Genomic DNA, 21036 nt, shown 5'->3' with positions numbered 1-21036 from the left:
TATACCAGCATTACTCAGCATCTGTTTATCCCACAGTCTTCTGCAAGCATCTGTTCATTCGCTGACATACATGCACTGCTCTTCTGCATTTACCAACCTCATTTTCAGTCTAGAAACTCTCTAGTTCATTCATTTGAAAGAACACAATATACAGCAGCGGACATTTTTCATACACATGGCATTACTGACTGCTGTTAACAGTTGCTGTTTCAACCCAGAAGCTACTGCATTTTCAGTGACAGCTCTGATATGCTGATGATTTGTCATGCTTTCTGGACTTTTTTGGGGGAGAAAAAGCCTTTATAAAAATGTAGGATTTCACCCTTTTTATTCACAGCAAGAATGACCAAACTGAGTCACATCGCAAAAGCTTCACATGGCTGACAGCCTCAAGAGATATAATATACATTCTGGAGAGCCATTACAGGAGAGAGAGTGTCTTTCCCATCTCTCATTTCTTGAGCTAAGAGTTTAATTCAACTTAGTTCAATTTAGGGAGTAAGGAATACAACCCAAGTCTTCCAGCAACATAGTGACATTTTCTGAGTCGCTACAAATTTGAATGAAATAATTCATCATCCCTGAATGAAGCTATGGAGATTCTCCTACAACCCCTTCTGTTTTCGTTATGTAGAAGGCAATTTTCAAAATGCTGCCTCAGCTTGGATGTTTATTGTGTGTACGTGTCTGCCTGCTACAAGTCCCCTCTATGCCTCTCATTGTGACATGGGCTGTTGTTTTCTTGGCTCTCAGTCACAGATGCCAACAATGTAAGAGCACAAGGGTATTACAGAAATACCAACTTTCTTCATCCCTGTTTAACATGTTCATATTTCAAAAGATGATTATATGAGCACATTTATTGCCGCTAAGACTGTTTAAATATTCAAAGGCATTGAACAACTAAAATGTACAGCCTAACATGACATTAAAAGCAAGTTCAGGAGAGACCATATGCAATTTTCTGACCTGTATTATTTCTATGCTGTCATCATTTTGAGGCATTTGATATGCTGCTTTTTGGTTTAAACCCTAGAATGGCATTTGAATTTTTACCATAATAAACTTTCTCAACAGACTTTGCATTTTCATTATTCTGTCCATATAAGCCACAAGGATATTTTTCCTCCCTAAATGTCCAGTCTGCAGGGAATGGTTGTGAAACTCCATTATTTCCAGGAATGGCTGGCAACCTACTGCTGTCTGTTCTTCTCAGTATTGCCTGTATTTTCCTTGTTTGGCTTTAAAAGCCAAACTTGGTTTGCAAAAATGTCTGGGTTTCTCAGTGCCAGAACTGAATAAAGACTAGAACAGGACAGAATTAGATGGTTTTATTATGCTGAAGAGCCATTAACTCACATTAAAGTCTGTAAAACAACAAGAGTATAAAACTGGAAATAGATGCTCAGCCTTAAATCCTATTACTCAGAAATTTTCCTAGACGTTACCAATAGACTTTCTAAGCTCCATCACCCTTACCAGATCCCTACAATCAAAAACAAAGTAGATTTTTTTTTAAGTTATTAAGTACTTGGATTTTCATTATTCAGTAAAGTCAAAATAATCTGTAAAGAAAGGCAGCCTGAATTCTCCAACACGCGTGATGTCTGCCACAATTTGGTCTTCAATAGGCAGAGGTAAAGAACACAGACATCTATTCTCAGTTGCCCAGGAAAAGAATACACTCCAGGATATATGGTCAAGAAAGCTGGAAGATGTGAAAAAGATTCTGGATTATTCAAATCGTTTATCAGTCATGATGGTCCAAAAGTTATAATGGAAAACTCCCTATCTAAAGGTTATCTGCAGGACCACACTGTGATCTCAGCCACACACGGCAGTAGCTTCAGAGAAAGCAAGAGAATTACTCCAAATTTACTTTGGCAGGACCAAGATCAGAATCTGACCACATCCAAACAAAAACCAAACAATGCTACAGGCTATAAGAACAATCATCAGTAGATGGGGTGTAAAAACAACGAAGATCTCTGTGATTCTGATGCACTTCAGTGACTGAAAAGATTCCAGCCCTACTGTTCTTCCTCTCCAAAATATCTTGGGACTTCATTCTGCGTTCCTAACAGACAGCTCTAAAAATGTACCTAACAAACTCACAACTGCCTGAGCTTCTTCAGCTAAATATTCTCTTGCATTCAATTTGGGAAAGCCATAATGTATGGAGCAATGTCTGAGGCCTGCTTTCTGGGAAGAGGAAATCAACCATACACAATGTCAACCGAGTTCATTCCTAAATGCAAACCACATTGGGCTGTTGAGCACGATAATAAAAACCTGCTGACCTAGTTTCCTGCAGAACAAAATCCTCTGTCTTCCCTCCTCCCATGCCAAACCTAAATCAGATCTCCTTCTTTGGAGAAAGAAATTAACCCTTTGACTACCAGGGAAAACTTCAATAATGATCATTAACACTTATACAGTGTTTCACACCATAAGAATAGCATGTAAACAGCAATTGGTCCATCCCCACAGCTCTGCAAAAAGGCAGGATTATTAGAGGATGAAAGTAAAACACAGAGAAGGTCAGAGACCTCAGCAGAGTTCAACAGAGAACGTAAAATTTCTCTTCCTTCAAAAGGATTTTAAAGTGTGACGCTCCATGCTCTAACTACTTTGCTTGGTAACCCTTCTACATTTGCTCTATGCAAATATAAAACCTTCATTCATGATGTGGCAAAAAAATAACAGCACAGCTCAACTGCATCAAACCACTCAAGAAAGGACTATTGTTCTTCCCAAATTTTGCAATGTCAACTTACAAGTCAATTTCGGGTAGATGAGAGCTGACTGTATTTTTTCCAAGTGTTTGGCGAAAGCATTCACTTTTAATGGCTTCACTTCCTCAGTGATGCAATGTTTCATTTGAAGGGATGCCTGGAGGAACTTCAGAATGGACACAGAATGCAAAAATAACAGGGCATGTCACAACAAACTCAGCCAAGAAAATACAAATGGGAATTCTCTTGCTGTAGGATGCTTCAAAAGGTGGCCCTGGATCATGCTGCTGCAGAGCAGCACCCCACTGCAGTCAGCTAGAAGCATTCGGGAAGCCTCACATTCTAGACTGCTGAGAACACCTTTGCTGGTCCACACTGATACTGTCAACTGGAGGAGCTTTCAATCATCTGTCAAAGACAGTTTTATTAATGGAAAAAGTGGAGATAACAAACGCTGTGCCTAACTGCTATATAGCTTTACAGGCAGTCTTTTACAATGAGGTGGCCAAAGTGCAACCTGCAAGTGAAATTGCTAATGGAGCTCTGTACTGCAGCCAGAGCTTTCACCATCGTTATAAGAAAGAAGACCCCGCAGTAAATACAGTTTCATCATGCATTGCTCCCTTATGAACTGAGATAGCTTTGCCAACATCCAGACAGTACCCCAAGACCTGAAACCTCTCCATCACTATACGCTCCACTGGCATCTGTCTCACAAGGTGCAGCACCCAAGCTCCTGACAAGCTACCAAACAGAAACCCCTTAAGGCAACATTTGAGAGCCTCTGCTACACAAAGCAGCCTAGTTTGCTAACATACCATTGGAGAAAAGACTGAAACAGGAAAGTGATGACTAATAGGCATGCTAGCAGTACCGTTTTACCTGCGAAGAAGTTACTGTCTCTGTCACTTTGTCAATCTGCAGGGAAGCTGTTAAGAGAGTACAGGCTTACAGAGCAAAGACAGCACTTAACATAGTCCACCCTTCAGGGAGTTTGAAAGTGAAGAACAAAGAACCTGGCTTAGATAGCTCTGCAAAGGCTGTCATAATTATGTCTATTCTCTGGATGCTGCACCTTCACAGGTAAACTCCATAAAAGCTTCTGCTCCGACTTTGAAATGAGGAAGACAAAAGTCTGAGTTCTCACAGACTTATTACTAACATTGGTCAGAGTTAGAAATGTGATGATGGAAAAAAACCATCTTATTCATCATATCTGGTCCCTAAGGGGTTATGAGCTGTATATGCTTATTTTATTGACACAAACAAGTTTTAGCTTCTATTGTCTTGCAGAGGAAGAGCAGGCTGAATTCAATTCTGGCTCGCACATCATCTGCGACTCTAGCCAAATCCCAGCCACACAACTTTTATTACTGGGAGGATGTCAGAGGCAAAAGACACAGCTGGATATTCAGATCCCAGACTGAGTTTTGCTGTGCTGGCAGTTAGACAAACCAGCTTTTGATTTGTATGTAAACAGAGCCAATCTGAACTGCAAGGTCATTAAGAGAAAACACATTTTACACAACATCCATTGTACAGTTGCTTTTCCAACTTTCCCCCTACTAACATTTTTTTAAACAAGACTTTGTCGTCTCTTGTTGACTGTTTCAATGACAATTTCTGGTCCTACTGAAGTCAATGGCCAACCCCCACTGATTTTGATGGGACCAGAAGGTGGCTCTGAGGAAAGAAAGAAATTAAGACGTCCAAGATTCTACAGCTCCAGTTCTACCACCTATGTGGAAGAATTGGGTTGATGTGGACCCAAAACATATGTTGTATAAAAACACAGAATTTGTAAGTCTATATCTTCACAAAAATTCCACTGAGTCTTTATGGTGTCTGCAGTCCTAACATTGCTATTCCTATGAAAAATAAAACTCTTCAATCAACATGAAAGTAACTAATCTCCTTTTATTACTCAGGAGTGATGTCCACAAAGCAAATATTTTTTTTCCCCCTATTGTGACACTGTCTTTTTATATAAAAAAGCCAGAAAGGTCCCCACTGAATGCCCTGCAATTATTTTTAGAAGGAGGTGAAATTCTCGGAAATTTCCTTCACCCCATGGTCCTGTCCCAAAGGCCCCAAGGACACCCTATTTCTGCAGCTCATCAACTCAACCCTTTGAATCTGCCATAGAAGGGGATGCTTCCCACTCATCCCTCAGGCACTGTATGCACTGCTTCCTATGTTCTCTTACTAGCTGCCAGCATAGGAGATGCCTTCTGACTTCAATGGGAATTTTGAAAATGAACTCAAGAAATGAGAATTATATTGCTGGCATTCAGCAAGACAGCATATCGTGGCATTTAAAGTGATCTGACAGCCTTTGACACTATGCCTTGTAATTGGAAACATTCTGTCCTTAATGAGCCTAATAAAAGCCTTGCTCCCAGGGCTCAGATATTGATTATTCCATAAAGTTTCTAGTGACTGTCTGAACTAGCAAAGTTAGATGAAGGGAACGGGAATAAACCAACAACTGGTTTTAATGTCCTGAGGCCCGTGGACACACTGAAACTTCTCGTCTCCCAGAGACTGAGGCAACTTCGGGGAAGTTACTGCAATTACCTCCAACTAAAGTGTGACTACAGACACACACTAACTGCAGGAGCTACCTAGTACACCTAGGATCCTGACCTTTAGGAAAAACAGGAATTGATGTAACTGCACTTCCTAGACTGAATCCCAAAGGGGTTTTTGACCAAGAGAGGCTGCAAATCTCCTTCTTCTGTTTTCCAGCACAGTAATTACCTGACATGCAGAAAATGCAAGCCATTGCAGATGCAGATGGATGATGTTTCCAAACCATGTCATAGCCTCAGATCTCACAGCTTTATTTTAATTGAGGCACTCAACATTTTGTACTGTAGCTACAATTAAAATAAGATTATGAGAACACACAAAGAAACCACACAGTTCTTGTGAATAAGGCGTTAACGCCCAATCCATTATTGTAAGAAGTCTTTTAAGAGTGTTCCCAGTAGAAATAGGAATATATTTTCCCTGAGTAAGCTGGGAGGAATGCAGAGATTCAAAAGCTTAAGCTGAATCCATGCTAGATTTTTTTTTTGTTTGTTCCTCCTCTTTGATTAACTTACTGTGACTATTTGGTATAACTGTTACTCTTTAAGGAAAAGACTTGACCATTTTCTCTTCCTTGATAAAAGACCCCAGTCTGCCTATAACTAAGAGCAAGGCGTTTGCAGCTGCAGGTTAAAATGAGTGACTAACAGAGATATTGCTGGGCTATCAAAGCAGGGAACCTTCCAGGGTCAAAGGGGAAACGCCTGTCATTCTCCATTAGTTCCTCAGGGTGTCTGTTAGCAAAACACACTGTATTGTTCCACTGTGTAACTGGCAAAATAAATAGGTTGTTATAGTTTGTCATGTTTAAAAGGAGACTCTTGGGTATAACTGTTGAAAATAGCTTTAATCTAATGACCGTATCTTTCTATGTCGGTATAGCCTCATGAAGAAAGTCCACCCGAAATATTTTAATATGAAACCCTGAATTTTATGCTGGAAACCAGCAAACCCAAAGACACTTCCTTCTGGGTGGACACAAGTGGTCTAGTTACAGATATGCTCCAGTCAGCATATCTGTGTTACCAGGAGACAGCAAAGCTGGGACATGAACCACCCACCAATTCAGGATGGGTCATTGAAGCTTTCTTTGCTCCAAAGAAGATGCCTGTCTAACACATGTGGGGGACTTTTAAAAGCCATTAATAAAAGAATAGTAAAAGGCATTTCTGAAGGTATGAACTAAGAAAGAACAAAAAAAAAATAGAACTCCTAGTGGATTTCCCTGTTCTAGTGCATTTCCCTGTCTTCACCCCTAGCCAGTTTTCCCAGACTCCTGAAACACAGCTATTATGCACAGCCTTATTTCTTCTCTTTCTATCAGCTTACCAGAGCTGATGTTTTTTAAGTCGAATCAAACTTGCATCAGCTTTGGGGGATGGCTGGGATCCCTATTCTCATATTTCATGTTTTGAGATCAGTATTTCATGCTTTTTATGCTGCTAAAATAATCTTGAGCATTAAAAGTATAAATCTCAGTATTCTGATTTTTGCTTAGTATTTTGATTCGACTTCCATAAAGACATTTTGTCCTTTAGCAGTACTCCTTCACTTCCCCCTGCATTTATTCAGAGCCCTTGGCTTCTCTGGCCAGACTCCTGCTCTTAATCAAACCCTGCTGTGACTTCACTGATGTTGTTTGACAGGTCTCTGTTGACATCTGAAGGAGAATCCTTGAATGTTTTGAAAAGGACCATTGCTCATTGCTCTACAGAGGTAATCTGGGGGACATGCCCCTTTAGCACTGAAATGATCATTTTCCCTTTCACCACAGACCCTTCCCCCTTTTTGCACAGCAAGGAAGTTAATTATGCTAGAAAGCTGAGAAAGGACCTGGTTCACAGAAGGGCAGATTTCCTTATTGAGGAAAATATCTAACTTAGGACAAAATAGCTAAACCTAACACTGCAATACAAGCCTTTGTTTCAGAAAGCAGCTTTCCTGGAGGGCAGAGAGACATCTCAATCCCCAGAAGAATTTCCTCTTAAATTATTGCATAAAGGAACACATAAAAGCAGAAGCTGGAAGGCAGACTTTGATATAAGCCTGTTTATAAAGTGTTCTGATGTCCTAAAATATCAGCATGAGCTGCCATGTGGTAAGCATTTTTCCAAAATTATCTGTTTATTTAGAAATATTTTTAAATAAAAATAGGTGGCCAAATATTTTATTGTCTTCTCGGAAAGAAAACAGTTTAAATTTCAAGAATTATACTAAACAGGAGTGAAATTTGGCTATAGTGATTACATAAACATCAAGATACCCACCTGACTGACAAAGGCTTCATGCCTTCTTGTAATGATAAAGCGTGTTAGTATTCAGGATGACTATGAGTATGTTTGACTGATTCAAAAGATGTAGGTTGATTTCCCTGTAATACACACTGAATGTGCGACCAATTTACATCTAAGATTTTCTGGTCCCACAGATGCCATTCTTAATTAAGGAAAATTCTGCAAAAAATAAGGACCTTTACAGCGTTGCTGGGATAAGTAAGATGAAAAGAACCCCATCACTCGCTACTGAAATATGCAGCTCTTCTAGAATAAAGCATGGCAGCAATCTTAACCAGCACATAGATCAGCTCTTTAGAATTAGCAATAAAATAAAATGTCAAATTATACTACCACGAGGAACTCAGGAAGACAAAATGTAACTAATTACCACAATTATTTCAGCAGAATTAAAACTATTAAATACTGATCCCAAAATATGAAATATAAGAACAGGGAAAGGAGAAACGTCGGGGAATAATATCACCTTTCTGATCAGAAACACATAGGATAAATACATTTTAAAAAAATCCCATTCAGCAAGATGACACAGGTCTGCAAATGAGTGAGTCAGAAACTGGTATGAAATCACTCATAGCTTTGCCGCCAGACTTTACTGAGGCCAGAATTTTATCTCTGCACTTCTCCTGGTGCCCTCAGTTTTCAGGCAAGCTTTCTTAACTGCAGTACATATTCTCACTATATAGCTTGCATCTTCAGCTTTCAGGCGCTTAGCACCCTGCACTCGAATCAATAAAGCCATCAACGAACCACCTAAGTACAGTAAAACCGAACTGGATCAATGGGATATACTTCTTAACTGTCTGTATATATGTTTCTAAATTCTAATAAAAAGGTTCAAATTTCCAGTTACGTATTTCATTCTCTGAAGGGTCTGAGTGTTTTTATATCTTTCTGATCATCACAATCAGACACACACACTATTTATTTAAGGATATATTTTTCCCGTGACCTTACAGACTCACTTCTCTGACGTGGAGAGCTCGTGGAAGGAAGTTCATTAGAAGTTAAACATGAGGAAGTGCAATAAAGCCTATTTACCTTGTAGGGGGAGAAAACAAGCCCAACAGCAAAGAATTATTATATGAAAAAAAAGAAAAAAAAGAATTTGAGCCTCTCTGCAGCCTCATAAAAAACTTGCAGATAGCCTGTGATTCTGCAGGGGCAGATGTCCTCTCTGCTGTGCACTGTCTAATCAGAGCCCTTTTGGACTTAAGTGAAATAATAATAATAAAAAAGCAAATGGAGTGCAATTTCCATGGAAACTTGGAAACAGATGTAACATTATTTGCAGTAAGCCTTTGTACCGTGAATGGAAAATTTTCTAGTTTACACAAATCTCGGCTATTATTTTCTTTGCAGTGCAAACTTGGGCCAAATATTTTCTGTCATATTAGAGATGCAAATAGTTTTACTTTCTGTCCAGTACAACCATGCACAAAAGCTTCAGAAGCTGCAGTAAAATGCCTGATATTTATCTTTCCATGAACCCAAAACAGATATTAGAAAAAAAAGAGTAATTTGAGCTTCCTTTTTGCTTGTTCTCTTCGGAAAGTGAAAACAGCTTAGAAAACATCTCCTGTTCACATGTTATATTACAGACTAGTAGACAGCCAGAGCACTGGCAGATGTGCCCAATGTTAATGGGAGCTTAACTAACTCTTAATATTAGATCAATTAGATACCAACTCCTGGTTTTCCATATACCATGAGAAAGAGCTTTCTAGCTCAGGAGCATGTATTCACAGATTACTTACTTACCGATAAGCTTTCTCAGCTGTAAGTAAAGTCACCACAAAGTACACTTACAAGTCCAAAACCATGGCAATGACTTGTGACCTGATAACTGGTTTTGGAGACTAGAGCACCTTCATCTCACTATGTTCTCAAGACCAGACAGAGCAACAACCAAGAAAACGTTGCCACATCAAAGAACAGCACCCAAAGCAGCTCTTACGTGAACATTTTTTCTCTTCACATTGCTACTAAGGCATTCTTTTCTGCATATTCTAAAAGAGAAGCGAAGAGAAACCATCTCTGTGTTTTATGGTAATGCAGGACTCGCTTTTTACTTGTTTACAAGCTCTCCTCTTGCCAAGCTGAACCTTCTCTTTGCCACACATCTCAAGTGCAAATCAGTTACTCAGACTTGTTCTTCTCAAGATGGAGGGAGTTCTGCCCTGCTCTGCAAGTACTCATGTCCTTTAAGTGGATCATTTGCCCATACATTACCTGAGCAATTTAAACTTTAAGCTAAATCTGGCAGCGAAGTCTAACACATGCCTAAAGAACAACAGAACTTTTGGTGAAAATGGATGTCCCTTTTTGTTTGCAGTGCAGCCAAATGCTTTATAAATTAGATCCTTCTGCCACCACAGAAATGTCCAGCATCTGACATGCCTACTATTTTAGATGTATCATTGTAGCAGATTCGTCAGTTGAGTTAGTCTGTGTTTGCATTAGAGGTATCTATACCATTCATATTTTAGCTGTGCTTGTTTTACCTTCACTGCAGATCTGTAGAACTATACCAGTCTTTGTGAAAATTAAGCTGGTATCATGGCACAGTAGATAAAACAAATTATCTCTCATCTTTACAGCTACAAAAAGTCCATTGTTGCAGCACATAAGACAATAAAAATGTACCAAAAGCACAGAGTTTACATTACCACTTATATCATTAATGAAGTGACTTTTATCTTACATGAGTTTCAGACCCCACTCTCTTGCTACTCCTCCTTCACCCAGCAGCAGGAATAATTGCAACAGTACAGAAATTAACTTTGAACAATACAAGTCCTAGTTCTGAGCTGGGCTGCTCCAAGTATTAAGCCTAGTGTGAGAATGGTAACAAAAGCGGACGGTAAAATTTTTCTCTCTTAAAAGCAGCTTGTTCAGTTGGTGTAGTGTTGGAGCTATGATAATTACATGACAGCTCAGGGGACACCTCTGCAAATCTGGTGCCTGCCCTGTACTTTTCACAAGTAGGAAGAGTCCAGTGCTCTAATCTAAAATAATCTGGAAAAGGCTGTCTGCACGCCCATCTGCTCACCTAAAGTAACTGGGTGCTTCATGGTAACGCATGCCCCTTTCCACTCCTGGACATGCGCTCTACAGCAAAGAACTTTTCTGCGGGAGATTCATGTGTACCTCTAATCTCTAGGGCTGAAATGTGGGTACAGTTTGGGACCATATTTGTGCAGAAGATTTGAGTTGTCTTTAACTGAGGTAACAAACACAGTAACAACATCCAACACCCGCTGAAGAATCCGTGCAAAGCAGTTGTCTGATAGAGACTGAACTAGTCCTGCCCTAGGAATCCTGACTATACTTGAGAGAGTCATTGTTTAAGGCAAGGAACTGCTTAATAAGGAATTGTTCTTTAACACAGATTTCATCACAGGATGACTGACTAAAGCTTTCTCTTTACAAGCTCACACACTATTCAAAATGTCATGTTGATTTTATACCTGCCTGGCCAAGTGAGATTACAGAGCAAGTCAATCACCTTGCTTTTCAGATGTATTTCCCCTTTTACATCTTGAAAATTCTACTCACTCACTTGTAGATCATGCAAAGAAAGAGGAAGCAGCATGACTCAGCTCCACACTACAATGGCTGGAGCAAATCCAGACCTAGCAATCCTTTGGGCTTTCCATACCAAAATACAAGTCTGCAGCTTGGATAATGTAAAGCATCCAGTGTTTGTATAAGAAATGTTAGATGGGCAGCATGCAGCTGCAGTCCTTAAACAATGTGCTAGTTCTTTACATTGATGGAAAATTATCTTCTGAAGAGTTACAAAGGGAACAAAAAAAGCCAAAGGGCTCTGATCTTAAACAGTGCCTACGGAAGACAAAATGCTAAAGAGGAACAGCCTCCTGAACTGTATTCTGTAGACATGAATTTACATGGAAATCTAGTGGTAGATAACGTATTAATTTAGTAAGTTTCACATCATGCCATACTGGCAAATATTTTTGTATAATCTGTAAATTACAGAAGTCATAACAGAGGCATAGGAAAGCTACTGACCTTAAGGAATCCAGGAACTTACTCAAAGTTTCAAGAACCCTGAGTCCCAGTGCTTTGTCGAAACCACTGGAAAATAGTACTCTAAAAATTAGTTACTCTAAAAATTCAGTGTCATCTAGAAATTATTCCTGATCCTCTACCATGTTGCTAACACCTGATCCACAGATGTTTTTCATAAAGAGCATCCACACGGTGAGTTATTGCAGAGTAAATAATGCACTGTAAACACATTTAACTTCATTGTATAAACAAGCTCTGAGCAAAATTCAGCAAGAACTTCAGTTCACTCACTGAATGCACAACAAAGTTAGACAATTTGATGGTTATCTCACAGCAATCTAACCTCAGAGATAAAGACCTCAAATCTAAACCTGTTTCTTAGAATGACGTTGTACATTCTAGTCCATGCCCAGAAGCTCTGGGCAATGGGATGGATCTGTCTTTTCAGGCACTGCATTCACTGGGGGAAATTATGTATCAGTCATTACTTAGATAAATATGTGTAATACTAGCAACAAAAGTAAGAGAGAGGCATGATCCAAGCTATTTCTCTGAAATGGCCCTCACCTTCCTACAGAGCAAACCAAAGTATTACTTGCAAAAAGCAGTTCTCTGGACTGTGTACGCTGGGGGATGACTGAGCAGTATCGGGAAACTTGCATCACATACTAACCAACTTCACATTGCGTTAGAGGGTGAAAGGCCAGTAGGCTTCTGGGCTCTGTGTTAATTTCAAAAGATGGTTCATTGAGCAGACTTTACGCTTAGCAAAGCTTAGCAGTTTTTTTCCTTATCCCTCCCCAAAATATTTTGGGCATTGTCATATGATTGTACTACAAAACTTGAAGTTATCCAAAACCAGTTCTTGAGAAGGGAACGGAAACATCTCTTTTCATTCCAAAGGAAAAACAACTCCTATGCTGTTTTCCTAAGTGAACTGAAAACTTGGAGAGAAACCTAAAGCTAAAAAAAGCAAAGAACTCAAGAAGATTCATATTCTGGACTGTGGTTTCTGTTGCCTGAGCTTAAGGGAAAATATGTTCATGGGAAAAGGGCCTGCGTGGAGCCAGATTCTTTTTCAACTCTGACTTTTCTAGCTGGTGTGGCTTTAAATCAATACGTTGCTATTAAAGTTACTTCTTCATAAACAAAAATATTCATTATGGATTGTATGACAGTTGTTTACAATTGAAACAACCACTTGTACGGTGTTTCCTAGCAATCACGATCTAGTTCAGCTCCTATCAACCCCAGATAGACAGCGACTGGGCAATTTAAGAGGCCTTTACAATGTTAGTTCTGAGTTTCACTCATTCAAAGTGTTAAATCACCTTGCCAGAAGAGAGTTCCTGAATTAATCCCAAAACAAGTAAGTGTCAGCTTTATCACCTACCTTTGTATCTACACACAACTAAAGAAAACAACATCACACCTTAGAAAAACAGAAATCTTTCATGGCCTAATTTGAAAGAATCTTACTGTCATGTTATTATGGACTGTCTTTAGTACTGCAATTCACTTTTGTCTTTAGCCAGGACTAAACCAGATTATAAATATAATAGAATTCCACACTAACCCTGTAAAGACTAGCCTACAGACAAACCTGCCACCGGCAATTCAGAGAATTTGTAATTGTGTAACACTGCAGCAAGTGTAACAAAACGTGACCATGCTGCCCAAACCGACTGTGCCAGACCCTAACAAGTATGGTTATCAGTATTCTAAATGCTGTATCAACAGAGCTTAACCTAGGGATTATGATCCCCATTATACACTTGAATTGTCTTCTGCTTTAATTAGTTATATTAAGAGTTAACAAAAATATCTAATGTGGTCATTTTTGAGATTCCTCAAGACTTTTTAGAATGACACAGTATGCTTTCACTGAACTTTAAAGTGAACTTCACCCCCTATTTAAAAACTGCAATGAAATTATGCTATAAAAGAAAACCGGTTACCTGTGATCAAGGACTGTTACATCGGAAGCAGGAATCCCCAGAAGAAAACAACTCTGTTCCAGTTCTTTCTTGCGAATCTCTCCTTGATTGTAATAATTTCCTAAAAATAGCAAACACAGCAACACTGTCTAACTTAGTTTAGGTTAGCTTGGAATTAATTCCTCTTTTCTTTCTCAAAGCATTAAGCGTGAGCATCACACATTAAATAAAAGGGCATCATCTGAGGCACAGACACATTGCAGGGGACAAACTCCATAGCTTTTGAGCAACACCCGGCTTAGCTCAGGGTAAAATGCTGAGGCAAAGTTCTGCCCACCTTGACTACATTCCTCACGTTTATGCACTGAGTGTGGCTTGCAGCCGTATATAAGCCGAGCTTATTTGGCAAGGCCATCAGAAATTGCCATGTCTAATCAGATCAGTGGTCCAAACAGCCCAGTATCCTCATCCTAAGAGTGGCCAAAGTTGAATGCTTCTGCCAAAGACACAGGAGACCTTCCAAACAACAATTCTGGAATAACCTGCTTGGGAAACTGCTTCCAACCACCTGTTTGATTATCAAATGTCTTATTCCTTGAAACATCACAATTTCTAGCTCTTCTGAGTTTTTTGTTTGGGCTTTTTGTTTTATTTTGGTATATGCCCAATCCACTTCTGAACATTACTAAATTTTTAGCAAGATTTAGTATCTCTTTTGGTGAATTCCATAGGCTGATGTGCTGGTTTTGGCTGGGGAAGAGTTAATTCTCTTCACAGTAGCTAGTATGGGGCTGTGTTTCAGATTTGTGCTGGAAACAGTGCTGATAACACAGGGATGTTTTCGTTACTGCTGAGCAGTGCTGACACAGAGTCGAGGCCTTTTCTGCTTCTCACCCCACCCCACCAGCGAGCAGGCTGGGGGTGCACAAGAAGTTGGGAGGGGACACAGCCGGGACAGCTGACCCCAACTGACCCAAGGGATATCCCACACCATGTGACGTCATGCTCAGCATATAAAGCTGGGGGAAGAAGGAGGAAGAGGGGGACGTTCAGAGTGATGGTGTTTGTCTTCCCAAGTCACCGTTATGTGTGATGGAGCCCTGCTTTCCTGGGGATGGCTGAACACCTGCCTGCCGATGGGAAGCAGTGAATGAATTCCTTGTTTTGCTTTGCTTGTGTGCGCAGCTTTTGCTTTACCTGTTAAACTGTCTTTATCTCAATGCACGAGTTTTCTCACTTTTACCCTTCTGATTCTCTCTCCCATCCCACCGGGGGGGAGTGAGCGAGCGGCTGGGTGGGGCTTAGTTGCCGGCTGGGGTTAAACCACGACAGCTGACCATGCTTTGTGGGGAAAAAAGAGAGTCTTCTAATATGCCTATACATGGACTAACTGCTCACACATCTTCTGAATGGAAGTCACCAATATACTACAAAACAATTGAGCAAGATCTTTTCATAAACACAAGAGAAACTGCCTTTGCAGTGAGGTGACTGAAAGTTGTTACCACTGGCAAATTTCCAGGTTGTCTCTGTGAAAGAGGTTAGTGGGATCTTAGTCCACTTTTTTTAAAAACAAGTATTCACAACAAATCAGTAATAATTAATCTCCTTAGGAAGAGCCAAAGAGTCACTCCTCCTTCATGCTGCCGTGAACTCCCTCCTGTACTCTTAACAGCATAGGCCCACAGAGCCAAGCTGAACAGCAAGTCCAAAGTACTTGGAACAGGATTGTTGAGATAACACATGGAAAGCCTGTCCCACGGGGTATTCTTTAAGTGATTAAAGTTTATAGTATATTCTGGGCCACTTCTAATGAGCAGTAACTGTCATATCACACTAGGACACTGCAGTAGAATACAGTGATGGAACTAAAAGGATTTGAAGAAATGAGGAATTCCATCGTAACAATCTCTGTTTTGAGACAAAGATTTCTCAGAAGTCTGCATCATTCACAGAGGAAATTCAGGCAGAAACTAGTACGGCAAGATTGCAAAGAACTTATAGAACTAAAAGAAGAGAGAAAACCTAATTTAGATAAGGCATTTGGGAAAAGTTATAACAGACTGAGACCAACAACTAGCAGGGAAACGGGATCCATTATCTTAAAACACTGCCCCCTTCTTCACTGAATTATTTTCTTCTCATCTTGCCCTGACATTCCCTTATTTTTTCTTGGCATCAGCCATGCAAAGTCCATGCCAGAGCCACGATGGCCCCTTCCAGAACGTTGCCCTGTGCAGGGCAGTACTTGCAACCCAATTTTAACTTTGAAGCAATAAAATGAAAAAAATACAGCTGAGTATTAATGTATGATTCAAGTCTGTAGTCAGCTGTCTTGAATTACGCTAGAACTTTTTATTGTTGTGGGTGTGAGTCATCTAAATCTAGCGTTTCTCTCGAGCAGTGTTGCAATTCGAGCCATCACTAGCAAGCTTTGTAAAATTTTCAAAGAGGGAAAGAGTAACTACAAAAAAACCCCAAACTCTTCTTGCAGGCTGTGAGTGAATGGCTTTAGGAGACTATGACAATGATTGTCTGTGGGTTTGCTGAGGAACACGTCAGCTTGGTAGTCTGCAGCTTAGATTGCAAGTTCCGGCTTCAGCAAAATTAATTTAAGTGTGCACCTTCACTAGATGGATTACATGAGTACAGCGGGACTTATTTTAGACTGATTTTTTGCAAGGCCATTAACGACACTAGTGTTTTAAGATAACATATCTTTTGCTGCAATGCAGTGTAATAGCTGACTGCAGGTGATGTTTTATCCAAATAGTACCACTGTTCCCAAAATACCTAACTTCTACTGAACTCAAAGGAACGGATCGACGTTCCACAGCTTGAGAAATGTGTCAGGACATCAGGAATATATAAATGCTAACAAGAAAAAACAGGCAGCTATTGAGAGCAAAACCAGCTGAATCGCTGACGCTGCTGGACCTCATCCATGAAGCACTCACAATAGAGAGTCAGCTACTACGGAGAACACAGCACGTTTATACCGAGTTATTATTTCAACTGAAGATTATTCAGTGTGGAAAAGACTGATTTTTTTTCACAGTGCTGTAATTCTAATTCATTTTAAGTCATTTTGATTGATATCTGAAAACTGCAAGTATGACGGTTTCTAAGTAATGATTTTGTCTCAGCATTACAATTTGCAGAGTCTTTGATCAACTCACTTGTCATCATCAATCATACAAACAATGAGAGGATGAACCGTCTGAATTGCCCAAAAGACTAATAAGAGGCACAGAAAAATCTATTATCTCAGTGAATGCACTCCTCTGTGTGCTGCTAGTTCCGTTACGAAGACATGCAGGAGAGTACATAGAAGGCAGTGTCAAACACACTGAATGTTTCATGTCACTGAATCAGGAGTAAAGAAAAAAGAAAAATTAACAAAATAAACAGAAACACAACACTACTTTGGAAAGTTCTCTAATAGCAGGAGTGTATTAGTCCCCAAAACTGAAATGGCAGAGTTGCACTTCAGTAATCTCTCCGTAGCTGTGAAAAAGCCAAATGGTATCCACAGACCTTTGTCCCTCAGCAAAGACAACTGAAAGCTCTGCACTAAATCTTGAATGGGAGGTATATAGCGATCAGTAAAGCCATTACACTGCTGGACTTCAACAATAGCTTAATCCCCGTCTTCTCACCTAGACCGTCTGTTATGACAGAAAGCTTTGAAAACAAAGAACAGAAAAGTTGGCAGTGAACTAGCTGGAGCTTTCAAAAACACAGAGGGCCCTTTTCCCAAATGTAAGTAGCTGTCAGTGTAAGATGTAAATGTTTGTACCCTCAGGTATTCCTCTCAACAAACATAAAAAAAAGATCTTTAGTTTTCACCACTGGCTCATGGATTCTGGTGTAGCAGTATGGTTTGAAAGATCAATTAAAATGAGGTTGTTTCTTATGCACAAAAAACTGAACAACGTAATAACTGATTAGGTATCAGTTCTGCAGAAAAAAAAAAAAAATCTGGAGCTTTAGTAGATCACAAGAAAAACACAAGACAAGAGTGTCACATGCTGTGAAAAATCCTTGTCCTGGGAAACAGTGGAGCCTGTAAGAATCTTTCCATTCTATTCAGCCCCAGAAAGGCCTCAGTGGGAGTACTGCTTCCAGTTTTTGATCACTGCACTTCAAAAAAGACGTGAACCAACTAGAAGAGTCCAAAGGAGAGTGATGAGAATGATCAGAGGTTTAGAAAACATGACCTACGAGGAAAGATGGCAAGAAACAGGGTTGTTTAGTCTGGAGAAGATAAGACAGAAGGGGCAGATAACAGTCTTAAAATATGTAAGAGGCTGCTACAAAGGGATACTCCGATTTCCATGTCCATGGCAGATAGGAAAAATAAACAAACAAGCTTAAAGTACACCAGTGATTCAGGAAAAAAGTGATTTGAAGAAAAGCTAATGCAGCACTGACACAGACCGCACAGGCTGAGGAACCTCCCCGGAGGTTCTGAAGAACAAACTAGACATTTGTCTGCAGCAAATGAAGACGCATTGATGCTGCCTTCGGGTCGACTGATGGACAACACAACCTCAGGTTCTCTTCAGGCCTATTTTTCCATGTTTGGACTGTTATGCAACTGCTATTTTTAGATGTGTTACAGTGAATGTATCATTATGACATTAAAACTGGATCATCCAAGCAAGTCCTCTACAAGACTGAATTACAAGAAGCCGAAAGGCCGTGCTAAACAGTGCCTTTTGACAACCGACTGACGCCTCCGCAGTTTGAAAGTACCTCAGTGCCGCAACAGGAGATGGGATTGTGAAACCACTGCGCAAGGTTCAGGTGTGGAGGGAGATTTTGCTGCTGATCGCAGCTGCTGAAACTCTGCAGAAAGCAACATTCTGACCAAAGCCACCCATGCGCGGCAGCGCTCTGGGGCGTGCGGGACGTTACGACAGTGCGCCGTGACCCCGAACCACGCCGCCGAACCGCAGATGGATGGCACAGCACCTCCTCCGCTGCATGCGTATTTCACAGCGGTGCCACGCTGTCATGGCAGCACAGGCCTAGAGGGCTCCGAGGTTCAGCACTGCAATGACATCACGTGTGGCGTCACGGTGACATCACGCGCGGTGTCACAGCTGAGTGGGTGAGTGGGGTCGCCCCACGGTACAGCCACCGCTCCCTTCTCTGAGACACTGACACGTCGTCATAGCCCGGGGCTGACGTCACAGCGAGCGGCCACACGTGGGAAGGCATCATGGCAGCCTTCCCATGACGTGACGGGCGGGAAGCCCGGCCTCTAGGGGCGGCCGCGGTGGCACCTCGCGGGTGGGCGCCCCGCCGTTCCCGGCGCGTCCCCCCTCACCTGCGGAGCAGCACAGCACCGCGGCGCGGGCGCCGGCCCTGCCCAAGCCGAGCACCGTGGGGGCGAAGAACATCGCTTCGTCATCAGGGTGCGCCGTCACCAGCAACACGCGGACGCCATCCGCCCGCGCCGCCGCCCTTCCCCACAGAGAGGCGCGAGCCCCGTCGGCCGCGTAACGGCGCCGCAGGAGGCGCGCGCCACCGAGCAGCAGCGCGAGCAGCAGCGCGAGCAGCAGCGCCAGCGCCGCCGGCCCCCAGCCCCACGGCCCCGCTGCCATAGCGACCGGCGCCGCGCCGCGCCGCTCCGGCAGGAAACGGCAGGGGCGGCAGGAAGGTTCCGGGGCACGAAAGGGTCCCCCCCCCACCCCTCCCCTCTCTTCCCCGCCTCGGGGCGGGGCCGCTCGGCCGCTGTCGCGGAAACGTGCCCCGGCTCCGCTTCTCCAGGGCTGCCCAGGAGGAGGGGCACACCGGGAGGCCTCCCGCCGCGCTGCCCTCGCCAGGCTTGGCAGGGGGCCCAGCGGGGCCCCGCGGGCGGGGTTTGAACGGCGGCCGTTCCCGTTGGGGAGAGCCCTCATTGCCCGGGCCCCGCGGCGCAGCAGCTGACCCTGCTGGTACGTTAAGAAATAATAACTAACAGTGACAAAAGTTGAGCTTTTCAGCGTGTAGTACCTTTTTATCCCCGCGCTGTACTGCTGTGGAAGAGACGCGGGTTAAGGGAAACCTCAAAAGCAGGGCAAGAGGAGCTTATCTTCAGACACGTTCTGCTACCTGCCAGTCTGCTGGCTATCCCCAGCGTGGCTGCAAGGGAAAAAAAACACCGTTTGGGTACGTCTTAGAAGTGAAGTCAACCATTGGAGAAGGTTGCAGAGCAAAAGGAGACAGGAAGTAGTAAAATAAACATGGAAAAGGCAATGAGAGACGCGATGGCTTGGAAACTTTGCTTTTCAAGACAAACAGGCAATATGGAAGACAAGTGTATTGTCAGCAATGGTGGAGTATGTTAGCCGGCTAGGTTTAAAGAACAAAATGAGGAAAGCAATTCAGAGGAATTCAATATCTGAAGAGCAGCTAACGCCTCACGAAATGTATCCCCGACTTGTCTTCACAGACTTTTATTTGGGCACTTTAACTTCCAAGTGAATAGAGGTGGTCATCGGCATCTGCTGGGATGAAAGACTGCAGACACTTCAGCCTGGAGATGCGTCATGTCACCTCAACGTAGCACTTACCAGAGTGGAACTCAGCTACTGTAATAACTGCACACTTAGTACCATGCATGTTTTATAAGTAATCCCGTTTGCCACAGGGTGAGCCCCTGCTTTATTAGTCTTAATAAAAAATTGTGTGGACACACATCCCACAGATGTGGGATACGACTTCTCGTATTTAATGGGAATTGTAACAACAATGAGATAATTTAATCTTGCCTAATGGTATCTCTTTTTTTCCCCATAGTAAACCTGATAAGAGATTCATTTGTGATCTTAGCACACCTGGAATTACACGTTTGCAGGTAAAACGCCACGCAGGTTTGAAATACCTTATTGAAAAAGCAGGGAACGATTTACATACTCTTCATTCGGGGGGAGGAATTAAAAGACATTTGAGATTTTAAACCTCTCTCACATTTTTCAGAAGTCATTCAGAGGCAGAGGCACGACGTCACCGACAGCGCGGGAGTCTGACGGGGCCCCGGCGGAGGCGCCGCAGCCCGGGGGGCGGGAAGGGCACGGCGGGGGCTGGGCGCCCTTCGGGCGATGCTCGGGGCCCGGGACGGGTTCCCGACACCCCCCCCCCCCCCCCTCCCCCGGCTCTTGAGCCGCCCGCGGCTCCAGAGGCCCCATTCATTGGCACGGCGGCGGCCTGCCGGCTCCGCGGGTGCCCCCCGCGCCCCTCTCGCCCCGCTCCGGGCCCGGTATCAGTTATTACACATTTAGATCGGTTCTCCCGTAAGGCGGCGGGGGAGAGCGAGGCGGTGCGGCTCTCCCGCGCTCCCACCCCACCGGTCAGTAACATCACTGGGAGAGCCGCCGGGCCGGGCCCCTCAGCAGCGCCCACCGGCAGCCGCTGCCGGTGGCGACGGGACCCGCTTGCCTCAGCGCCGCCGCG

The 21036-nt window shown here is 42.6% G+C and overlaps 1 protein-coding gene and 1 long non-coding RNA gene across 2 annotated transcripts in view; one reads left to right on the top strand and one right to left on the bottom strand.

Annotated features, from left to right (window-relative positions):
- The window catches only part of PIGL (phosphatidylinositol glycan anchor biosynthesis class L), a 62904-nt gene extending 43699 nt beyond the window's left edge, over positions 1-19205 (bottom strand). Inside the window, exons 1-2 of the mRNA XM_076354431.1 lie at positions 18929-19205; positions 13615-13714 (exon numbers count right to left, since the gene is read on the bottom strand). Of these exons, the coding sequence (XP_076210546.1) occupies positions 13615-13714; positions 18929-19205 (377 nt within the window). The remainder of the gene's footprint in view (positions 1-13614; positions 13715-18928) is intronic.
- A 124-nt stretch (positions 19206-19329) lies between these two features.
- Positions 19330-20278, top strand: LOC143168219 (uncharacterized). Its single transcript, XR_012996671.1, has 2 exons — positions 19330-19538; positions 20036-20278. It is a non-coding gene; the product is annotated as an uncharacterized LOC143168219 (long non-coding RNA).
- Positions 20279-21036: the final 758 nt, after the last annotated feature.

Source organism: Aptenodytes patagonicus, chromosome 17 (genome assembly GCF_965638725.1).
Source record: "Aptenodytes patagonicus chromosome 17, bAptPat1.pri.cur, whole genome shotgun sequence".
Classification (NCBI taxonomy): Eukaryota; Metazoa; Chordata; class Aves; order Sphenisciformes; family Spheniscidae; genus Aptenodytes; species Aptenodytes patagonicus.
Note: the sequence above shows the minus strand (reverse complement) of the source record. Positions and strands in the feature narration are given on the sequence as shown.